This window comes from Hevea brasiliensis, chromosome 7 (genome assembly GCF_030052815.1).
Source record: "Hevea brasiliensis isolate MT/VB/25A 57/8 chromosome 7, ASM3005281v1, whole genome shotgun sequence".
NCBI lineage: Eukaryota > Viridiplantae > Streptophyta > Magnoliopsida > Malpighiales > Euphorbiaceae > Hevea > Hevea brasiliensis.
Window position 1 is genome coordinate 91,143,791 of NC_079499.1, and position 23,873 is coordinate 91,167,663.

General features: G+C 35.3%; 1 protein-coding gene, 1 non-coding gene and 1 pseudogene across 2 annotated transcripts; all 3 read left to right on the forward strand.

Annotated features, from left to right (window-relative positions):
- Positions 1–305: 305 nt before the first annotated feature.
- LOC110672235 (methyl jasmonate esterase 1) lies at positions 306–1,507 on the forward strand. The gene is made up of 3 exons (XM_058150155.1): positions 306–747; positions 825–956; positions 1,086–1,507. The coding sequence occupies exons 1-3, from the start codon at positions 382–384 to the stop codon at positions 1,368–1,370; spliced, it is 783 nt and encodes a 260-aa protein (XP_058006138.1). The 5' UTR covers positions 306–381; the 3' UTR covers positions 1,371–1,507.
- A 12,695-nt stretch (positions 1,508–14,202) lies between these two features.
- LOC131181810 (small nucleolar RNA R71) lies at positions 14,203–14,309 on the forward strand. Its single transcript, XR_009150287.1, has one exon. It is a non-coding gene; the product is annotated as a small nucleolar RNA R71 (small nucleolar RNA).
- Positions 14,310–16,217: 1,908 nt separating this feature from the next.
- LOC110660404 (methyl jasmonate esterase 1-like) lies at positions 16,218–18,069 on the forward strand (annotated as a pseudogene).
- The last annotated feature ends 5,804 nt before the right edge of the window (positions 18,070–23,873 follow it).

Consider the following 23,873-nt stretch of genomic DNA (forward strand, 5'->3'; position numbering starts at 1 on the left):
GAAATCATTTGTGGCAAAATAATGTGACCAAATTTTTTACCATTATATGTTACATTCATATGTGTTATATGTTTATTTTGTAAGAATATATAGTGACAAAATGACACCTCATCTATAATAAATTTGTTGTCGTGATTCGGCCAATGTTCCTACTTGTCTTATTAAAGATAACTCGAAAAAATGCCGTGTGGATGGAAATTATCGATTGTAGGTCCAGTACAGGGGGGCCCTTGAATTGTGTAATGTGACAGTTTTTTGGACATTTATTAGTAAAATCATCTCACAACAAGTGGATGTAGCCGAAATCGAGTGGGTTAAAGGATTTCATTCAGAGTAGGACTCAATCAAACATAAGAGAAAGCAAAGGTGAGGTGATAGAACATGGAGGAGAGGCAGAGGCATTTTGTGTTAGTCCATGGAGCCTGCCATGGAGCATGGTGTTGGTATAAGGTGGTCACTCTTCTAAAATCAGCAGGTCACAAAGTTACAGCTCTGGACCTTGCTGCTTCTGGTGTTCATCCAAAGCAGGTGCAGGAACTCCGATCAATATCGGACTACTTTGAGCCGTTGATGAAATTTATGATGTCTCTGCCAGCAGAAGAAAGAGTGATTCTAGTGGGCCACAGTTTTGGTGGCCTCACCGTATCTATTGCTATGGAAAGGTTCCCTGAAAAAATTTATGCTGGAGTCTTTACTGCTGCTATCATGCCAGGTCCTGATTTCACTTACACAACTGCAAGAGAAGAGGTCAGTTCAATCTATCTATATCCAGGGTCCTCTTTTATATAATTTATTGGTGATATCTGTATTGGAAAAATATGCAGTATGCTAGAAGGATTGATACCTACATGGACACACAATATACATATGATGATGGCCCCAACAATCCTCCAGCTTCATTACTGTATGGACCCAATTTTATGTCAGCCAAGTTGTACCAACTCTCACCACCTGAGGTAACATTATTCCCTTTGTCCATTTTCTCATCATCATACTTTAGAATGAAAAAACTCTCAAATTTTAATTTTTTTTAATATTATAATTATAAGATAAACACTTGTTTTATTTTTCATGCCTTATCCCAGGATTTAATACTTGGAATGATGTTAATAAGACCTAATCGTCTCTATAGCAATGCTGCAATACAAATTGAAGCAGAGCTTACCAAGGAAAGGCATGGATCAGTTCCAAGAATTTACGTAGTGTGTGGCCAAGATAACATTGTGAAGGAAGATCTGCAGAGGTGGATGATCCAAGAAAATCCACCTGATGAAGTAAAGCTTATCTCTGATTCTGATCACATGGTCATGTTTTCAAAACCACAAGAACTCTGTTCTTACCTCAAGGAGATTGCCAACAAATATTTTTGAATATATTCCCTGAATCTGTGGTAGAATAAATTTATGTGTTTGCTGAATCTTTTTAGGTTTGAGAAGAACCATACTTCTATTGTTTCAGTGAATTGCTTTCAAATGCGAGTCACAATATAAGAAATGTTCCATAGAAATAGAGTGCTTATAGAAGTTTTTAAACAAAAACTATAAATAAAAATTACTAGGGCATTTTAATGGCCACATAAAATTCTATTTATACTTTAATTATCCAATAATAAACGTAATTATTATATTTTGATATTTATTAAAGCAATAAAATTATTATTATTTTTTAAAAAGCACGTATTGTTATTATTATTATTTAATTATTATTAAATTTTAATAAAAAATTATTTTATAAATAAAAATACACTTAAAAATTAAGTTATTTCTCATAAAAAATCTCATTATAATATACTAAATTTTTTAAAAAGAAATATGCTGATGCCCAAGTCTTTTTCGACACAAGAAACAGTGTTTCACTCGGGTAGTAGTTTAATTGGTTTGCAGTTTGCACATCTGTCATCATTTACCTTTGAAGTTTCCCATGCGTGGAAAAGAGGATAAGGATACCATCTGTGGTCCAAATTGATGTGGCCCAACCGCAAGTGCATGGGTCGTACAAGTAATATAGAAAAGTTATCGTTCCCACGAGTAGTTGTGTTAATGATTGAATTTTTGATATAAAAAGTTGACTAAATTGAACTAATTTTGAAATTAAAATAATAGATTGAATGGGTATTGGAGTGTGAAATTTACATGTGCAAAATTAATAGTCTATTCAACTATGTAATGATTTAACTAAAATTGCATCAAATTGAAATAAGCAAGTTCAAATATGGCAATATTCAAAATGGCAAGCAATTAATTGAAAATTAATCAAAGATAAAAAGGCGATTCCGGAGTTCGGGATTTCATATTCGAGTTATTTTGGGATTTTAAATTGGTTATCCAATCTTGTGAAACTTATGGGTTTTAAGGAGATTAATTCTTAAATCCTTTGAATTCCCTTTCGAGTGAGACAAAGAGTGCCTTAATCAATCTAATCCTACTTTCGTGGAGTTAGAGTTAATTAAGACCCATTAAGTTCTTTAATTAATTTGTGAATCCTCTTAATCCTTAGTCTATTTCTATATCTAAGTTAATTAAGTCCAATTCCTTGATTATCTATCACAAGGCCTTCTCCTTTCGGTGCCTCAACCATGGATTAAGAACATTACTTAATGGGATCCTACACTAAGCATGTCATTAAGCACACAAGAAATGAATAAAACTCATTAAGACCACAAAATATGGATTACCCAATCAAAATCCATAAAATATCTCAAATATTACAACCCTTACTCCAGAATCAAATTAAACTACTCACTATCCATAATGCTTACAAGATATATTGAGTTTAAATGGAAATAAAGCTTTAATCTAAGCTAAGGAACAAGAAACTAAACACTAGAAATGTAGGAAAAATGTAAGAAAAGAAAGAAATCTGCAATCTTGGTTGAAAATGGTGTGGAAGGTGAAAGTGACTCTTCAGCTGTTGCCTCTCCTCTTTCTTTCCTTTTCTGCTCCTTTTCTTTCCCTTCTCCCCCTTCTAAAATGGGAAATGGGACTATTTATAGCATTTTCTGACATGGATCCCTAAAATGGTGTGTTTGAGGAGGGATTTTCTGAGGGAATCTTCTGCCAGCTCATTAATGAACTCTTTATGGGACTGCATAAGTGGACTGCATAAGTCATGCAGTCCCTTATGCAGTTTTTGGCTGGTTTTTGGTTCACTTATGCAAAACTGCATGACTTAGTGCATAGGTTATGCACAATTCCGTGAAAGTGCATAAGAGAGGCGTGAATGTGCATAAGCTATGCAGTCTCCTTATGCACATTTCGGCAGGTATTGGAACAGTGATTTTTCTCCTTATGCAGATCCGCATAACTTATGCGGCAAGTTATGCACAATTTGGTCAATGCATATTTCAGCTTGAAAACTTGTTTTTGACATCTTTGGCTGTAGAAGTCACTCCTCAATGGCAAAATTTCTTTTCAGTCCTTCACAAACACCATTTTTCCTACAAAACAAAGTAAAAGTTACAAATTAATCCAAAATTGACAATTATAAAAAACTAACTAAATAACTAATGAAATTAGCTAAAAATAACTAATAATAAAATAAAATGGCTATGAAATTAGACCTAAATGGCTATGCAAAATTTCTACATCAAATACCCCCAAACTCAAGCTTTTGCTTGTCCTCAAGCAAACTTTAAAATGTGATGCAAAGTTTTTAGGGGTGCCTTATCCAAAGAGCTATGAAAATCACCCATTAAAGTAACTTAACACCCCTTTAGCCATACCAGCAATCCATATACCCATCCTTCAAAATGCAAGGAATTTAATGCTTATCCAAACTTCACCGCTTAGCCATCAAGTCAATTATCATTTAAAATCCCCAAACCAACCAATCAAAAGAGAGAGTCATGCTCAAAAGGAATTCTAGGACAATCAATAGGCAAAGTGTCTCTATATAGAATGATGGAATTAATGAATGAATAGGTAATTTTTCCAATCCCATAGACAAATCCCCTACTCCTATCTCCACTAATGTAGCAAGTACTATCAAGAGATCAAAGGTCTTTTTAGGGATGTAATGGGGCCATGGGGTTCAAAATGAGGCTAAGAAGAAAGATGGGTAAAAAGGATTCAAAGCATGAGAATATTTTCAATTTTTGAAACATAAGGTACACTTCTTATTTTATTATATATATGGGGGAGAGAAATTCAAAATGAGGATTGTCAAGTGCTAGCATAGTTTATAAAACACATAAAAATGGAGGGACATTTTGATACTTTAACTTGTATCTTGCATTTTCTTTTTGATGATTGTCCCTAAAATTGCCACTCCCAAACTCATTTCTTTTAATACTTTGGGTGGATTTCTTTTATTTTGAATGACATTAGTGAAAAGCACATATACTAGCACTTTTACAAGATGACAAGCACTTCTTCTCCCTTTTATTGTAATTTTTTTTTTATTTTTTATTTTTTTATTTTTTTATTTTTTATAAAGTGTTCCTAATATTCAATTATCCTCATGAAAAGGGTTGGAGTGTTTGGTTCATTGGCTAGGTAGCAATAAGGGATTCAAGAAAAATTAGGGATAAAAAGGCTCAAAGGGGTTTGCAAGGGTAAATTTTAATTAGGAAAAGGGCCAAAAGTTTAAAATGAGAAGGTTTAAATCAAAGAATGCCTAATCATCTCTCTCATCAAGTACAAGCTGGTATTTCGCCTTGAAAGGTTTAGAAAATTTGTTCTAGGATTGGTGAGACATCATTTGACTAACTTATATCCAATAACTCCCTCTAAACATTCCAATCTCAAAAGGACTAGTTGGGTGGCTTTTTGGCTAAGAAGATATAGGCAAGGGATAGACACTTTAAAACCTTGCACCTCTTAGGAAACTTTCAATCCACAAACCCAACTAAAGGGTGAGTCAAATCACTCTCATAGGCAACTTTTCAATACTCAAGGGATTTGGCAAAAGATTTTAATGCATGATGCATGATTCCTAAAAATGAGTAATGCATTAACTAAATGGAGGAAATCTATTTATCTATTTGTGTGCAATGTGTACAATTTCTAAGTGATGTATAATGTGTGTGTAAATGTGTTATGTATATGTATGTGTGGATGTATATGTAAAATATTTACAATATATGTAAATGAAATGGAATGAGAAGCTCTTATACTCAAAATGTGAAAAATGAAACAAAAATCAAAATGTGCACCCCCAAACTCAAAATTGGACATTGTCCTCAATGTCTCAAGCAATGCATTATCAAAACTCAAAGTAAATAGTAATTACCAGGAATTGTGAAATGTTAAGAGCAAAAAGAAAAGGTTATCTGGTATAGAGCAGATGAGAAGTCAAGAGATAATGGGAATGCATAAGAGGCTGTACAGGTTATGCAGAGTAAAGTGCTATCCAGATCAAGTGCATAAGTAGGGTGCATAAGCCGTGCGGTTCTGCATGAGTGGCAATAAGGGCTGTACAGGCTATGCAGGACAAATGCATAAAGGAATTACAGCCTGTGCAGTTCTGCATGAGTGACAATAAGGGTTGTACAGGCTATGCAGGACAAATAAAGGGCTACACAGGCTATGCAAAATATTTGCATAAGGGAATTCACAGCCTGTGCAGTATATTCAAAGGCTGCTGCATGATGAGTAGCAAGGAAAAAATGTGCAACCACCAGTAGATGCATGCAAAAATATACAATGTATGGACAATTATGCACAAAAGGGCAATAAATGCAATGAAAATGAAAGAAAACTAATGTAATAGCTATCCAATAAAACTTCAAGAAAAAAAGAATTTAAAACAAACTAATTCAAAACAAATAAACATAATTCAAAACAAACTATAATTGTTTGAACATATTTACAAAGAAAAAAAAGTCCTACAAGTTTGAACAAAAGTAAAACAAAAACTAATCTAGTTCTATTGTTTTGCCCTTGTCCTTTGATGTTGCTAAGGGGCTGGTTGCATCTGGCTGCTGTCGAAATGATGGTGCTGGAGGAGGTGATGGAGGTGGAGGTGGCATTCCCAGAAAAATCATGAGTTGCTTCACCATCTCCTTCAATTATTTCTGCTTGTCCCTAGTTTCCATGACAAGGTCAAATAGTTGATCATGACGATCCTTGAGGGTATCAAGACCAGTGTCAAGCTTCCTATCCACAAAGTATATATCATCACTAAGCCTTTCAAGATAGGTGAATAAGGCTTTAGTGTTGAATGCAGGAGGGGCTGTGGATGAGGAAGGTTCAATTTGTAGGAGGTGTGGGCGAGCTGTCTGGGTCTCTGTGCGATTGAGGGGTGGGGTAGGTTCGTGAGAGGTCTTTGTGGGACCGATTGGACAAAGTTGGGCTTACGGTTGTGCGGTGGGTCTGGCCTGCTGGTTGTGCAATGTCAGAATGTGGCAAACTGAACCCTATTTTGGATAGGTGTGCAGCATCAAAATATAAGGTGTCCACAAGTGCTGGGATTGGGTGCTCTTCAAGATTAAAACCAAAATGCTTGGCTATAACTGTTATGAGCCCACCCAAGACAATGTCACCTATGGATTTAGTGGCAATATGCAACACATGCTCACAAAAGAAATAACCAGGAGAAACCTTGACCTTGTGAAAAGCACACCATAATATGAATAATTCAGATTTCCCCACAGCACCAGAACTAGTACCTCTACCCAAAATAGTGCTAGCAATGAGTCTATGAATAAACCTAAGTGCAGGGTCAAGTATTTGAGAGGTTTTTGATCTGCCAGCAGAAAAAGTCTGAGGTTGTATAATTCTCCAAAATTGAGCAGCATTCCAAATACCCTTGTTTGCTACCTCTACCCCTGTATATGGCACTCTAAATAGCCCATCAATTGCAAAACCAAGAATGCTATGAAATTGATCCAATTATAGCTCTCTATTTTGCCCCAAACATCTAAATTTCATAGTTGGCTTAAAATCTACATCATGCAATTTCAGGGTGGCAGAGAATGAGGAAATAAATTCCAAAACTAAAGCTAGGTAAACAATTTCTTGCTTGTGCACAAATTCCATCCAACCCATACCATCAAGATAGGCAACCACATTATCAAATAAACCAAGTGACTGGAGAGAGTCCACAGAAATATACCTAGTGGGTTGCACCTTCCTTTCCTTAAGTCGTTTAAATGTTGCTTTGTGAGTTGCATCAGGAAGGGACCAAGGTAGTTTTGAGACCTGTGAGGTTGCTGACATTTGCTTTTTGCTGGAAGAGGGTGTGGAGGCTGAAGTTTTTGGCTTTTTGGGTAGAGGCTCTGACCTTGGGGTGGTGGGGGGTTCTTTGCGTTTTGAAAGAGGAGGTGCAGAGGCCATGGGTCGGGTGGATTATGACCTGATTTTTCATTTATACGTAGCTATGGAGGGTGGTGGGGGTGTCGCTTGTGGAGGGGAATCGAGGTTGGGAGGTCGCATTGACAATGGAGAAACCTGGAGAGGAGAAGTTTGAGGGGAGTGGGGAGGCGACTCCATGGTTCCCGATGGTGAGGATGGAGGAGGTGAGGGCGAAAATAAAAAAAATGTAGGGAGAAATTAGGGTTTATGCGGTGGAAATGTGAGTGGAGAAGAATAAGAGGGAAAATGTCGGGAGAAATGGAGATGGAAGGATGGTCGTGAATAGAAGAGTCGGGAAGTGGAGGTGGGAAAATTGGTTGCCGAAAAGAAATTTGATTTGAATAGGGTTTGTGTAAAAACTGCATAAGTGAAAAGTGAGTTGTGCATAACTTATGCACTCTCTTATGCATGTTTAGGTGAGTGATAAAAAGGTGTGAAAAACTGATTATGCAGGAGTGCATAGCTTATGCACTAACTTATGCAAGTTTCGGCTTATTTTAGACTTCAGAGAAATAGATCATGCAAAAGTGCATAAGTCATGCACTGTCCTTATGCACTGTTCGGCAAGTTTTGACTTTCAGGGAGAGTGGTCATGCGGAAGTGCATAAGCTATGCACTCTGCTTATGCACTTTTCGGTGGGTTTTGATTTTCAGGGTTTGTGGTTATGCAGAAGTGCATAAGCCATGCACCCTCCTTATGCAGGTCTCGGCAGATTTTGGTGTTTGGAAAATGTGGTCATGCAGTTGTGCATAAGCTATGCACTCTGCTTATGCACTTCTCGGTGGGTTTTGGGTTTCAGAGTTTGTGGTTATGCAGGAGTGCATAAGTCATGCACCCTGCTTATGCACCTCTCGGCAGATTTTGAAATTTTGGGTTGGTGGTCATGCAGAGGTGCATAAGTCATGCACCCTCCTTATGCAGGTCTCGGCAGGTTTTGAGTTTCAGAGTTTGTGGTTATGCAGGAGTGCATAAGTCATGCACCCTGCTTATACACCTCTCGGAAGATTTTGGAATTCAGGGTTTTTTGGTCATGCGGAAGTGCATAAGCTATGCGCTCTCCTTATGCAGATTTCGGCAGAGAGAGAAAATGTAGGATTTGAAGTCATGCAAATGTGCATAAGTTATGCACAAACTTATGCAAGTCTCGGTAGGTATGAAATTTAACAAAAATGTGGCTATGCAGAGTTGCATAAGCTATGCACTACCTTATGCAGTTTGCAACAGAGGTGAAAATGGCAAGAATTGTGGTTATGTAGGATTGCATAAGCTATGCAATTGCTTATGCACAATTCAACAAGATTGAGATTGCAATGGAAAATGATTTGCAAGTGTGAAAAATACCCTAGAATGAAGAAATATAATTCTATTAAGCATAAATCATGAGAAATTATCACAAAAAACACATCAATATATACAAAATCTATCAAAATTACATCACACATGCTTGTAAAAGTGAATCCTGCATAAAAGGCATTTGTGACCCATGCCATTTTGACTCAAATTCTGCAAATCAACATTTAGCACATTAAAACTCAATAAAATCTGCATAAAGTTGCATCTATTCACAAATGATGAACTCCCCAAGTCATGCCAAGAAAAATGCAGCATTTCCACCTTAAATCCCACAACCCAAATAAGCTCATAACTGCAAAAATGACTCATTCACCACCATATTAACATTAAAAGCACATATACTTAAAAGTTACACACCCAACCTCACCAAGAACTTCACCAAGAACATAAGCCATTTGCTGCAGACACCCTCTTTGCTGCAGAATTTCTTTTTCCTCTCTGCATAAACTAGGTAGCACACCTTGCACAGGTTATGCAGCAAAAATCAATCAATTTGTAGGAGATTTAAAGAACATAATTTCAGGTTAAGGGTCACTCCCCAGCAGTTCACCAACCTTCCTCCATTGAAATACATCTACTAGAGACAAGATTCAACAATGTCAAAAATTGAATTTGGGGAGATTTAAGATAAAAACAAAAGCAATGAAAGTAAAAGTAAATCAGCAAAAGCAAAATAAAAGGACTTGGGATGCCTCCCAAGAGGGCTAATTTATAGTCCTTAGCTGGACTTTTCATGAATTTCACTGAAAAGAGGTGAGGGATTGGAGAGCTTGTAATAGCTTGCTCCCTTTATCGGGTCTCCAGTTATGTAATGTTTCAATCTATGCCCATTGACCTTAAAATTCCCAGATTTTTCACTCTAAATTTCAATTGCTCCATAAGGGAAAACCTTAGAAACTCTATATGGACCAGTCCACCTTGATTTAAGTTTTCCAGGGAACAATTTCAATCTTGAGTTGAACAATAAAACTGAATCACCCTCTTTAAATTCCTTTTTCCTAAGATGCTTATCATGCCAAACTTTAGTTCTTTCTTTGTAAATACGGGCACTTTCATAAGCATCCATCCTCAATTCTTCAAGCTCATTAAGTTGTATCAACCTTTTCTCACCAGCTTGCTTAAGATCAAAATTCAAGGTCTGAATGGCCCAATATGCTCTATGTTCTAGCTCCACAGGTAAATGACAAGACTTACCATACACCAACCTAAAGGGAGTAGTTCCTATAGGGGTTTTGTAAGCAGTCTTATATGCCCATAAAGCATCATCTAGTTTGATAGACCAATCTTTTCGAGAATTGTTCCCTGTTTTCTCCAAGATATGTTTGAGCTCTCTGTTAGAAATTTCAACTTGTCCTGAAGTTTGAGGGTGGTATGAGGTAGCTATCTTGTGCACTACACCATACTTCCTCATTAAGCTCTCAAATTGCCTATTGCAAAAATGTGAACCACCATCACTTATTACAACCCTAGGAGCCCCAAATCTACTCAAGACAAATTTCTTCAAGAATTTCACTACCACTCTGGCATCATTAGTTGGAGTTGCAATAGCTTCCACCCACTTTGACACATAGTCAACCCCAACTAAGATGTATCTATTACCATATGAAGGAGGGAATGGCCCCATAAAATCTATTCCCCAGACATCAAATAATTCCACTTCAAGAATATCATTTAGGGGCAATTGATCTCTTTTTGACAAATTTCCACTCCTTTGACATTTATCACATTCCAACACAAATTTCCTCACATCCTTAAAAAGATTTGGCCAAAAGAAACCAGCTTGCAAAATTTTACTAGCTGTTTTAGAGATTCCAAAATGTCCTCCATAATCAGAAGCATGGCAATGATGCATAATACTCTGTGTCTCATCATCAGGAATACATCTCCTTATTAAACCATCACAGCATCTCCTAAAGAGTAAAGGATCATCCCATCTATAAAACTTCACCTCATGCAAAAACTTTTTCTTTTGTTGCCATGTCATACCTAGAGGTAAAACTCCACAAGATAGATAATTCACAAAGTCTGCATACCAAGGTAGTTTAGCAACAAGAGAGAAAAGTTGTTCATCCAAGAAAAACTCATCAATAGGGATTTCATCCAATTCTTCATCATCCAATTTCAACCTACTAAGATTATCAGCAACTACATTTTGGCTCCTTCTTATCTCTAATCTCCAAGTCAAACTCTTGTAGCATCAGAATCCACCTAATGAGCCTAGGTTTAGCCTCCTTTTTACGGAGCAAATACCTGATGGCTGCATGATCTGAAAATATAACCACCTTTGAGTCAATAATGTAAGGTCTGAACTTTTCCAATGCAAAGACAATTGCTAAAAATTCCTTTTCAGTTGTTGCATAATTTTTTTGAGCCTCATCCAGTGTTCTACTGGCATAATAAATAGCATAAGCCTTTTTGTCCTTTCTTTGACCAAGAACAGCTCCAATTGCATAGTTGCTAGCATCACACATAATTTCAAAAGGTAGGCTCCAATCAGGTGGTTGCATGATTGGTGCGATGATAAAGCTTGCTTCAACTGCAAAAGGCATCCAAACACTCTTGGTCAAATACAAATGGTATGTCATGACTTAACAAATTAGACAAAGGTTTAGCTATTTTAGAAAAATCCTTGATAAAGCGTCAGTAGAACCCAAAGATGTCCTAGAAAACTTCGAATTCCTTTGACATTGGTAGGAGGAGCCATCTTCTCTATCACTTCAACCTTGGCTTTATCAACCTCTATTCCTCTGTTAGATACCAAATGTCCAAGCACTATCCCTTCCTGAACCATGAAATGACACTTTTCCCAGTTTAACACAAGGTCGATGATTCGCACATCACGCAAAACTTTAGAAAGGTTAGCCAAGCATATGTCAAATGAAGATCCATAAGCAGAAAAATCGTCCATAAAAACCTCCATTATGTCTTCAATGAAATCGAGAAGATTGCCATCATGCACCTTTGAAAAGTGGTGGTGCATTACACAACCCAAATGGCATCCTCCTATAAGCAAAGGTTCCATATGGACAAGTAAAAGTGGTTTTCTCTTGATCATTTGGATGGATAGGGATTTGAAAAAAACCTGAATATCCATCTAAATAGCAAAAATAAGAATGCCTAGCCAGTCTTTCTAACATCTGATCAATGAAGGGAAGTGGAAAATGATCTTTTCTAGTGGCTATATTTAATTTTCTGTAATCTATGCACATTCGCCAACTAGTCACTGTTCTGGTGGGAATTAATTCATTATTTTCATTTTTTACCACTGTCATTCCACCCTTTTTTGGGACAACATGTACTGGGCTCACCCAAATCTTATGCGAGATAGGATATATGATCCCTGCATCAAGCAACTTCAAAATTTCCTTTTTAACAACTTCTTTCATATTTGGGTTCAACCTCCTCTGATGTTCAATAGATGGCTTACAATTTTCTTCCAAACTGATTCTATGCATGCAAAAGTGTGGGCTTATTCCCTTAATGTCATCTATGGTATATCCTAAGACTTTCCTAAATTGTCTCAACACTCTTAACAACTTATCAGCCTCTAAGGTACTCAAGTTTGCATTTACAATTACTGGATAAGTGTTATTGGTACCAAGAAATTCATACCTGAGCTGAGAAGGAAGTTGCTTAAGTTCTACCTTAGGTGCATCTTCTTCCTTGAATGATGGTTGCTTTGATTCTGCTTTTTCCTTTTGTGTGAGTTGAAAAACTGGAGCAAAAATGAATGGTGGACTTCCCTCTAAATGTTGAGCATATGCAACTACATGAGGGTTGTCATAGTCTATACCTCCTCCATGAACCAAACAATTTTCAAGTGGATCTTCTGGGTATTTCTTTCTGAAGTGTTCTTCAACCAGCTCATCGATAATATCAACTCTCAAGCAAGTATCAGCTTCAGAATGATGCTTCTTCATAGTGTTATTAATATTGAAAACCAATTGCTCTTCACCAACTCTAAGAGTCAATTTTTCTCCTTTAACATCAATCAATGCTCCTGCTGTAGCTAGAAAGGGTCTTCCCAAGATAATTGGAATATTAGAATCCTCTTCCATGTCCAAAATGACAAAGTCAACAGGTATATAGAACTTCCCAACCTTCAGAGGCACATTCTCCAAAATCCCTTCAGGATACTTAATTGATCTGTCAGCTAACTGAAGAGAAATGTGGGTTGGCTTAAGATCTCCCATATTGAGCTTCTCATAAATGGAGAGGGGCATAAGGCTAACACTAGCCCCTAAATCACATAAAGCTTTTACAGAACATGATTCCCCAATGTGGCATGGAATTGAAAAACTCCCTGGATCCTTGAGCTTTGGAGGAAGTTTCCTTTGAAGGATAGCACTACATTCTTCTGTCAAAGCTACAGTTTCATGGTCTTCAAGTTTCCTCTTGTTTGAGAGAATTTCTTTCAAGAATTTTGCATAAGAGGGCATTTGTGAGAGAGCATCAACAAACGGCACATTTATATAAAGCTTCTTCAAAACCTCTAAGAACTTTCCAAATTGCTTATCAAGCTTGGCTTTTTGAAATCTTTGTGGGAAGGGAAGTTGTGGCTTGTAGGGCTCTGGAGGTATATACTCCTCTTCCTTCTCTTCAATTTCCTCTTTACATTTTTCTGCACTCTCTTGTTTTTCACTCTCATCAGTTTCTTTCTCATTTTCTCTCTTCTCATTATTTTCACTCTTCTCATTATTTACAACTTTCCCACTTCTTAAAGTAATAGCTTGACACTGCTCTCTTGGGTTTTCCGGTTGACTTGGAAGTTTTCCAAAAGACTTGGTACCTGAGGAAGATGCTTGTTGTGCAATCTGATTTTCCAGCATCCTGTTATGTGTTTGCACCTGTTCTAGCCTTGCTTTCATCTCTCTCATCTCCTCATCATGCTTAGTTTGGTTAGCAAGAATCTGTTGCAATAAAGCTTCAGTGGTGGAACTTTGTTCTTGCTGTTTTGGTGGAGGATTCATATTTTTCTGCTGAAAATTAGGCAATGGTTGCCTATTTTGCTGATATGGAATTCCTTGTTGCTGTTGTGGTTGAAAATTCTGATTTTGGACTTGATTTTGTTGATTTCCCCATGAAAAGTTGGGATGATTCCTCCAAGTTGGATTATAAGTTTGAGAGTAAGGATTCCCCATTTGTTTGTTTCCATAATTACCAACATATGCTGCCTGCTCTCCATATTCTACTCCACAGCTGGTAGTTCCTTCTGCATAAGCCACTTGTTGTGAACTTCCAGATGATGATGATGAACTAACCAACATATTCAAATCTTCCATCTTCTTAGCCAAAACATTTGTAAGTGCATCAAACTTTGCATTAATCATGTTGAATGGATCAAGATCATACATTCCAGCAGCTTGCCTCCTTTGAGTTGGAGCTGGTCCTCTTGGACTACTCCAAAGATGAGTATTCTTTGCAATTTTCTCCAATAGCTCATAAGCTTCATCTTCATGCTTCATAATAAATTCTCCTCCTGTTTGAGCATCAATAATTCCTCTAATTGCAGGAGTGACATTGGTGTAAAAATTCTGGTTTATCATCCATTTTGGAATGGCATGATGTGGGCATTGTCTCTCTAATTCCTTCCATCTCATCCATGACTCATATAGAGTTTCATCTTCTCTTGGTCTGAAAGCTGTCATTTGATTCCTCAGTTCTTGAGTTTTTCCAGGTGGAAAATATTGTGCAAGAAATGCATCAGTGAGCTGCTCCCAATTTGTGATGGAGTTGTGAGGTAAAGAATCAAGCCAATCCAATGCTCTATCTTTCAAAGAGAATGGGAATAGCTTCAATCTTGCTGCATCATCAGATACTCCAGGTTGTTTTTTCATATCACAAATCATTGCAAACTTCTTCAGATGTGTGTGTGGATTTTCAAAAGGATGTCCCCCAAATTGAGAATTTTGAATCATTTGAAGAACTCCAAAATCCATCTTGTAACTATTTGCATCAATTCTTGGTCTTGCTATGCTCTCTCTCAAGTCATCAAAACGAGGAAAAGCATGATCCATCATACTTCCCCTAGGCAGATTAGCATTAACAACTTCTTCACCTTGGGCTACATTTTCATTATTTAGACCATTTCCAGCATTACCACCAATTCTAATTCTTTCATCAGCCATGTCTGCTTCTAATTCAGTTTCTCTGAAAGCTTCTTTTCTTCTTCTGGTTTCTTTCTTGTTAGCTTTACAAAATTTCTCAATTTCAGGATTGAACAATAAGGATGTGTCACTTGTGCTTCTAGCTCTTCTCATAAAAGATTAAAAATACCTGAAAAAGAACAAACAAATACAAAATGAAAAGATAACAAATATAAAACTAAAAACAACTAAAATAATCAAGAATTCAATCTTAAACAAACAACTCCCCGGCAACGGCGCCAAAAACTTGATGTGGCCCAACCGCAAGTGCACGGGTCATACAAGTAATATAGAAAAGTTATCATTCCCACGAGGAGTTGTGTTAATGATTGAATTTTTGATATAAAAAGTTGACTAAATTGAACTAATTTTGAAATTAAAATAATAGATTGAATGGGTATTGGAGTGTGAAATTTATATGTGCAAAATTAATAGTCTATTCAACTATGTAATGATTTAACTAAAATTGCATCAAATTGAAATAAGCAAGTTCAAATATGGCAATATTCAAAATGGCAAGCAATTAATTGAAAATTAATCAAAGATAAAAAGGCGATTCCGGAGTTCGCGATTTCATATTCGAGCTATTTTGGGATTTTAAATTGGTTATCCAATCTTGTGAAACTTATGGGTTTTAAGGAGATTAATTCTTAAATCCTTTGAATTCCCTTTCGAGTGAGACAAAGAGTGCCTTAATCAATCTAATCCTACTTTCGTGGAGTTAGAGTTAATTAAGACCCATTAAGTTCTTTAATTAATCTGTGAATCCTTTTAATCTTTAGTCTATTTCTAGATCTAAGTTAATTAAGTCCAATTCCTTAATTATCTATCACAAGGCCTTCTCCTTTCGGTGCCTCAACCATGGATTAAGAACATTACTTAATGGGATCCTACACTAAGCATGTCATTAAGCACACAAGAAATGAATAAAACTCATTAAGACCACAAAATATGGATTACCCAATCAAAATCCACAAAATATCTCAAATATTACAACCCTTACTCCAGAATCAAATTAAACTACTCACTATCCATAATGCTTACAAGATATATTGAGTTTAAATGGAAATAAAGCTTTAATCTAAGCTAAGAAACAAGAAACTAAACACTAGAAATGTAGGAAAAATGTAAGGAAAGAAAGAAATCTGCAAATCTTGATTGAAAATGGTGTGGAAGGTGAAAGTGACTCTTCAGCTGCTGCCTCTCATCTTTCTTTCCTTATCTGCTCCTTTTCTTCCCCTTCTCCCCCTTCTAAAATGGGAAATGGGACTATTTATAGCATTTTCTAACATGGAGCCCTAAAATGGTGTGTTTGAGGAGGGATTTTCTAAGGGAATCTTCTGCCAGCTCATTAATGAACTCTTTATGGGACTGCATAAGTGGACTGCATAAGTCATGCAGTCCCTTATGCGATTTTGATTTCTGGTTCACTTATGCAAAACTGCATGACTTGGTGCATAGGTTATGCACAATTCCGTGAAAGTGCATAAGGGAGGCGTGAATGTGCATAAGCTATGCAGTCTCCTTATGCACATTTCGGCAGGTATTGGAACAGTGATTTTTCTCCTTATGCAGATCCGCATAGCTTATGCGGCAAGTTATGCACAATTTGGTCAATGCATATTTCAGCTTGAAAACTTATTTTTGACATCTTTGGCTGTAGAAGTCACTCCTCAATGGCAAAATTTCTTTTCAGTCCTTCATAGACACCATTTTTCCTACAAAACAAAGTAAAAGTTACAAATTAATCCAAAATTGACAATTATGAAAAACTAACTAAATAACTAATGAAATTAGCTAAAAATAACTAATAATAAAATAAAATGGCTATGAAATTAGACCTAAATGACTATACAAAATGTATGCATCACAAATCACATTCTATCATCAAATATTTGTTCAGTACTGAACACAAAAGGAAGGAAGGATGCCATAAAAATTCTCTTTTAGAAATGGAAATGCTTTTCAATTCTCTATTTTTCTCTCTGAAATCCATCGCTTTTTCCCTGAAAACAAATAGCCACAGCCAAGAGAAAGTTGCCTTTTTCAACAAGCCTGATGCATCCCAAAGATATTTTATCTTCCACAAAACAATTGCAGAATGATGCAGGACACAGGCATTTTGTGTTAGTCCATGGAGCCTGTCATGGAGCCTGGTGCTGGTACAAAGTTTCCGCTCTGGTCATAGTGTTGATACTCTGGATCATGGCTGCTTCTGGGGTGCACTCAAAGCAGGTTCATGAGCTCCGCTCGTTCTTAGACTACTTTGAGCCCTTGATGGAATTCATGGCGTCCCTGCCACCAGAAGAGAGGGTGGTACTAGTTGGCCACAGCATGGGTGGCATTGGCGTATCTGTCGCCATGGAAAAGTTCCCTTAGATAATTTCTGCTGGAGTCTTTGCTACCGCAACTATGCGTGGTCCTGATTTTGATTACAAAACTATATCACGAAAGGTACTATTCGCATCTCCATGTCATGATAATACATCATCAATACGTGTGCTACTCAAAATTAGGAAATAATCCTTGATTGGTTCTTGGGAATTTTGAGTGATTAAGCTACATATGTTTGGTTAAAATGAAATTCAACAAAATTATGTGGAATTCAATTCAATTCATATCATATTTTTTATGATAATTTCTTTGATTCGAAAACATTTAGATTTTAATTATATGAAATTGGTATTACTAAATTTTCCTTTTATTTGTGAAAAAGTAGTGATATTATTATCTACTTCTGAAAAATTTACAGTTTGCTAGACAACTCGGTTCATTCATGGACACAAAGTATATTTTTGCTGATAGACCAAACAGCCCTCCAACCTCCATGTTGTATGGACCAGACATCTTGTCAACCAACTTGTACCAGCTCTCCCCATCTGAGGTAATAGCATTCAGAACTTTTTTTTCTGCTGCAATTGGATAGCTTATCTGTTTTCTTGAATCAAGCAGGATCTAATTCCAGCTACACTGGCAAGGAGACCTTTCCCTCTCCGGATCCGTGATGATGGAGGTACACAAAATGTAGTGGTCACCAAAGAGAAATATGGATCTGTTCCTCGAATTTACATTGTGTGTGGCTAAGATAAGATGGTAAAGGAAGATCTTCAGAGGTGGATGATCGAAAACAATCCACCTGATGAAGTAAAGTTTATCTCTGATTCTGATCACATGGTCATGTTTTCAAAAGCACAGGAACTCTCTTCTTACCTCAAGGAGATTGCCAACAAATACTTTTGAATATATTCCATGCATTTATGGGAGACTTAATTGATTCCTTCTTTGCAATTGACAGGGGAATTTTATAGGTGCGGCCATGTTAGAATAAATTACGCAGTTGTTAATTTTTTTTTCTCCCTTTAAAATAAATTATTTATAAAAAAAATAATTAAATTTTTATATAATCATAATGATTTTTTTAAATTAAAAAAAATTAAATTATTTTATTTCATAATTCACTAAAAAGAAATAAATTATGAATTTTTGTAAAATTCTAATTTCTAAATAGGGTTTATTATTTCTGTGGCTTTCTTTCAAATGCAATTCACAATGTAAAAATTATTTAGCGTAGTTTAATTTGTCCAAAGACTTTAATCTTTAATCTTATATAATCTTCCATAGAAATAGAGTGATTATACTTTTTTTTTTATGAAAATTTAAATTTTATTAATAATCATGAAAAATTTAACAAAGAAAGTTTAAACTATATCCATACTAACAGGTCTCTCAAATATACTCAACTTAAAATTTAAAATATTAAGTGAAAGAACCTAGTGCAACATCAAAAACAAGAATATTACATAACAAAGAAGTTCCAAACTAAACTCATGTTAACAGGCCTCCTAAATACACTCAACTTAGAATCTAAAATATTAAGTGAAAAAAGCAAGAATATTACATAAAGAGTTTGGAGACTCGGTTAGCTTGTCTCTGAATCAAGTTAAAGTTTAATTAGATTCTTGTAAGAGAAAGTTTGGGAATAATCAGCCCAAATTTCATATAAATCTACTTCAGATTAATGAAGCACACTAATTCAAATAAATAGAGAGATTATATTTTTATTTCATATCTTTCAATCCAATAATATTTGAATATATTCTCTTAAACATAAGAATCCATATCATGAGGTGTGGCAAAATTTTTACGCTGGTTGTCACCTACTGCAGCCCTCCTCCTTTATCTGGGCTTGGGACCGGTTAAACACAAACCACTTAGGCGGATGGTTGAAGAGGAGACGTGCTACGAGAGTTTTATGTGATCGCAAAATTTCCAATAAGTTAAAAGGAAAATTTTACCATACAGCCATACGATCTGACATGTTATATGATAGTGAGTATTGAGTAATAAAGGAGTCGTATGTGTCTAAGATAAGAGTTGCAAAGACGAGAATGTTAAGGTAGATAAGTGACCATACTTGTAACATCCTCATTTTAGCTAGTCCGTACAGTCTACTGTTCCGGTAACCAATGTCGGTCCGGGTAGCTAGAATATTTGAAATTTTAAATAGACTAGAGTGAGGAGTTATAAAGAAACTAAATACTGCTCATAAAAATTAAGGAAAATTTTTAGAAACGAAATACACTAAAGTTAAACGAGCCGAAACACCAGAGATGAGTAACCCGAAGGGGAAGTGACGGTGAAGGCCGTTAACAACCCTAGACCAGGGGGGAAAATTATAGAATAATTTTTGGGACTCCAGAGAAGGGTCATTGAGGTTCTTATGGCATTAGAATGCCAAGAAAATGCTTAGCAAAATTTTTCTATCGGTACACATAATTTTGGCTCATTAAGCCAAACGGAGGGCATTTTGGTCATTTCGTCTTCAGAGATGATTTTTGGCCAACTTGTCCAGTTAAATAAATAATTTATATAACATAAAATATGAATAAATGTTGTTAAAAATTTAATTGAAATTAAATTGACAAGAAAAGAAAGGAAATGAAAGAAAATGAAATTATGACATCATAATGATGTCATTAAAATTCTCCCAACCAATCCAATGTTGACACATGGCATAAGTTTACTTAAAAGAGACTAAATGGGCAGAAAATGAAGAAAAAAAAATCAGAACTCTCTCTACCTTCTTCCTTGTCGTGACCCCTCCCTCCATAGCCAACCATGAACAAGCTTTTTAAAGCTTGATTTCCCTAACTTTTACCCAACTAAACCCTATATTCCCAACACAAAAAAGTGTTCTTACATCTTGGCAAGTCTTTTGGGAGCAAAAAGAAAAGAAAAACAAGAACCCTAGCAAGTGGGAAATCTCACTCCATTAGAGGTTTGTGACCTAACCTTGGTTTTCACTTTAAATTCATGTTTAAGGACTATGAATGAGTGCAAATGACAAAGAAATTGATGAAATACCATTTGTATGCCATCCCTTGATTTCGGCAGCCTTGGTTAGGGTATGATTGTGATAAGTTTTATGGAGTTAAAATGGTAGTATGGCTGCCCTCCATATGCATCTCTTGAGTGAAGTGATGAAATGCAAATGATAATGCATGGTTGATGATGTTTGAGTTAGGGTTTGGGATGAAAATGAGACTTTGATCATGTGATGATGAAAGTAGGTTTTAATGGTCAATTAGTGACCATTTGGTTTTGTTTGAATAAAAAATGAAGTGAATTGTGTAGTGGGATTTGAGTTTGGTGTGGCTGCCCTTGGTGACCTGCAGGACTGGGCATGAGTCCAGCAAGTTTGGGCAGCAATAACTGGAATTGTAGAGGTTCAATTGGTGCAAGGCCAATTGGAATGAAACTAGACACATAATGGCACAACTTTGGTGAAGAAACCATGCCCATAAAACCAAACCAAGTTGACCAAAAGATTGCCCTAATCTGGGTGACCTACATTCTGCCTGGGCAAAATGACCAAATGAATAGTGTTTAGTCATTTGGACATAACTCAGTGTAAAAAGATCCAATTGACCTGAAATTTTACCAGCAACAAGCTGAGATATATACCAACAACTTTCATGAAGAAATCTAACCCAAATTATGACTATAACATATTCAAAAAGTGACCTGAATTCACTGCTCTTAATATTGTAGATTTGGTTAGTCCAGAAATTGTGAAAAAATTATAATCCGTCCAGTTGTGGTCTTTGGGCCATAACTTAAGCTACAAAACTCCAAATGGAGTGATTCAAAAAAGGAAATGTAACTAGACAAAATAAGGAACAACTTTCATGTTGATCATTTTGCCAAATTCCCACTGTAAAAATGACTAATGAAATAGTAAACACAAAGCTTGAAAACTGAAAATTCTATCCAATTAACATTAAGCTTAGAAATGGTATTGGCAACCAATACCAACAATTTTAGAATGCAAAATGTGGTATGTTGGGAGTATTAGAACTAATGTACCTATTGTCTATGCAAAAGTCAACATTTTAGTTGACTAATGAAATGAATAATAACACATAAATTTAAATTTCAAGAATTATGAAACTTAAAAGTGTAACATGCCCTAGTACACCTAGCAAGATTGGTTTGGATAGGTTGGCATGCCAATAGGGTTCTGTTAGCAGTACTGCATATGGCTTCATGCCATTCTGTGTTTCATGGCTTCCCATGCCATTCTATGACATAATAGCCTTTGGCTATGTTATTTGAGTTGTTACACTCGAGTTTTATCCCTGATAATTATTACAGCTTATTAGCTATTCTGTTGCACACCGGGAGACACAATGTGACCGATGGTGTGATGGTCTGAGGTACTTAGTACCCAGTGCCAGTTTACCCGTTTATCCAGTCCAGTCAACTAGTATGGGTTACTCGAGCAATGATAATAAACCTTACCAAATTTTAATCGAATAATACTGTAATAAATATCAGAAATTAAGTCTACCCAAAAATGTAATCATACATTCTGCATACTTATTTTATTTTATTTTATATTGTCACCACTAAGCTGAATTGCTTAGCGCGTCGCTTTTGCCACGCACAAGTACTGGAGACCTAGCTGGGGAGCCCAGCAGACATCAGACCGGGTAAACTTTCAGACCTGCATCCGGAGTCCAGAGTCACCTCACATCTGCAGTGCACTTGGTAGGACATTAGGATTTTGGGTGGTATTTTGTATTTTGCATTTAGTATTAGTCTTGGATTGTAACTATAAACTCTTGAAATTATTTGATAATGTAAATATGTGAAATTTCATGTTATTGAATTTTCTGTATATTCTGTTGAAAAAAATGAAATGTTGAGAAATATTTATGAATGTGCTTCCAGTGATGATGTGAACAGAAAAGAAAAATTTCTAATAATAGTATTGAGATTTTGAGATTGAGTTGAGGTATGCGTGTATAATGGAGTCTGGATTTGGAAATTATATTGGAAGTGTTTTTAACAGATTCAGAAGAACTGTTTTTCCAATTTATAGCCGGCACTTTGCTGGATTTTCTATAAAATTTGCGAAAAAATTCAGATATATCAAAAATTATAAATAAATGAATTAAAAGGGATAAATTGTAATGGAAATATGAATTGGTGCTCCAGCACACTTAGTGGCATATCTTGCTTGGCTACACTGTAGACGAGTAAGGGGTGTCATAATACTAGACTAGATAAAGTCCGTAATAAGAGTATTAGAGAAAATGTAGGAGTGATGCCAATTGAGGATAAGTTGAGAGAAAAGAGATTGAGGTAGTTTGGTTATGTAAAGCATAGACATATAGAGACTCCAGTTAGACAAGTAGGGTATATTGGATTAGAGAATAAAAAGAAAAGAAAGGATAGACCTAAACTGACTTGAAGGAGAGTAGTACAACATAACCTATAAGCATTACACATTTCTGAGGATTTAACCCAAAATCGTTTAGAGTGGAAAAAGAGAATCCAGATAGCCGACCCCAATAAATTTTTGAGATAAAAGCTTAGTTGAGTTGAGTTTATATTCTCTTAAACATAAAATATAAATAAAAATTATAGTAGCATTTCAATGACCACATAAAACTCTGCTGCCTTATGTCTCAAATGCAAAAAGAATCTAAATTTGGTCCAATCATGGTCATATTACCCACTTCTAAGTTGAGGTTACATAATAGTAAAGCACAAAAATAAGATAAATAATATAATATATGTCAAATGATGTACCAATTAACACACTTAAATTTTTAATGTATTTTATTTTTATTTTAAATTATATTGTTAACAATGATAATAATACTAGCTAATAGGTAAATGAAATTTATTATTTAAATTATTGACTTTTTAGTTAACCACTGCTTAACATAACATATTAACAATGGTAAGATAAAAAATTCTAATGCATTTTATTTCTACTTTTAAATATAATATGTTAATAATAATGAAAAAAAATCTCAGTGTTTTTATGTGCATAGCTATTTATTTTCTTTATGCATCTTTCAGACAATAAAAAAATTCCAAAATATATATATTAATTTTAGAAATACTTGCAACACACGTCTATCAAAAAATTTATAATGCATTTTATTATATATTTATTATTACTAGTTTTTTAAGTGAGTGTTGCATGTTGCTCTACTTGTAATTTGTATTATGTGCCTGTGACTTATTTTTTTATATGTAATTTTCTATTAATTTTGGCCTATAATATAATATTATCATAATATATCGATTTTTAACAATCGATTAAATTTAAGTTATTTCCATAATATTAAATTACTATGACACTAAATTAAAATTGATTTATATTTTTTCAATTTTATATGTTTAATTTATTAGTCCTTAATAAACAATTAAATTACTTTTAAAATGACATATAACAATAATGATTTTCTCACTATTAACAATAATATTGGTGTTTTTATATTAATAATAACTTTAATATAGTCATTCATTATAAAAAAATCAATAAAATAAAACAAATAAATAAATGATTTTATTCGAGAATTAATTATATAAAAAGAAATAGATTAATAATTCAAGAAACACTTAAATCTCTGGGAGTTCAATCATCATCCTTTCATGGATAACATGAAAATAGAAATGTTTGTCGTTTTACAAATTCTGTTGTACAAGATACTCTATCTGTCATTTTTGCATTGGGCTCATCTTATGATATATTATAAATCATGGTAGTGCGCTATCACTGGA

What these genes read in the sequence shown, in the direction of transcription:
- LOC110672235 (XM_058150155.1), top strand. Translation starts at nt 382, where the DNA reads ATGGAGGAGAGGCAGAGGCATTTTGTGTTAGTCCATGGAGCCTGCCAT. An exon ending in ACACAACTGCAAGAGAAGAG is followed by an intron (nt 748 to 824) that starts GTCAGTTCAATC and finishes AAAAATATGCAG; the next exon opens with TATGCTAGAAGGATTGATAC. An exon ending in ACCAACTCTCACCACCTGAG is followed by an intron (nt 957 to 1,085) that starts GTAACATTATTC and finishes GCCTTATCCCAG; the next exon opens with GATTTAATACTTGGAATGAT.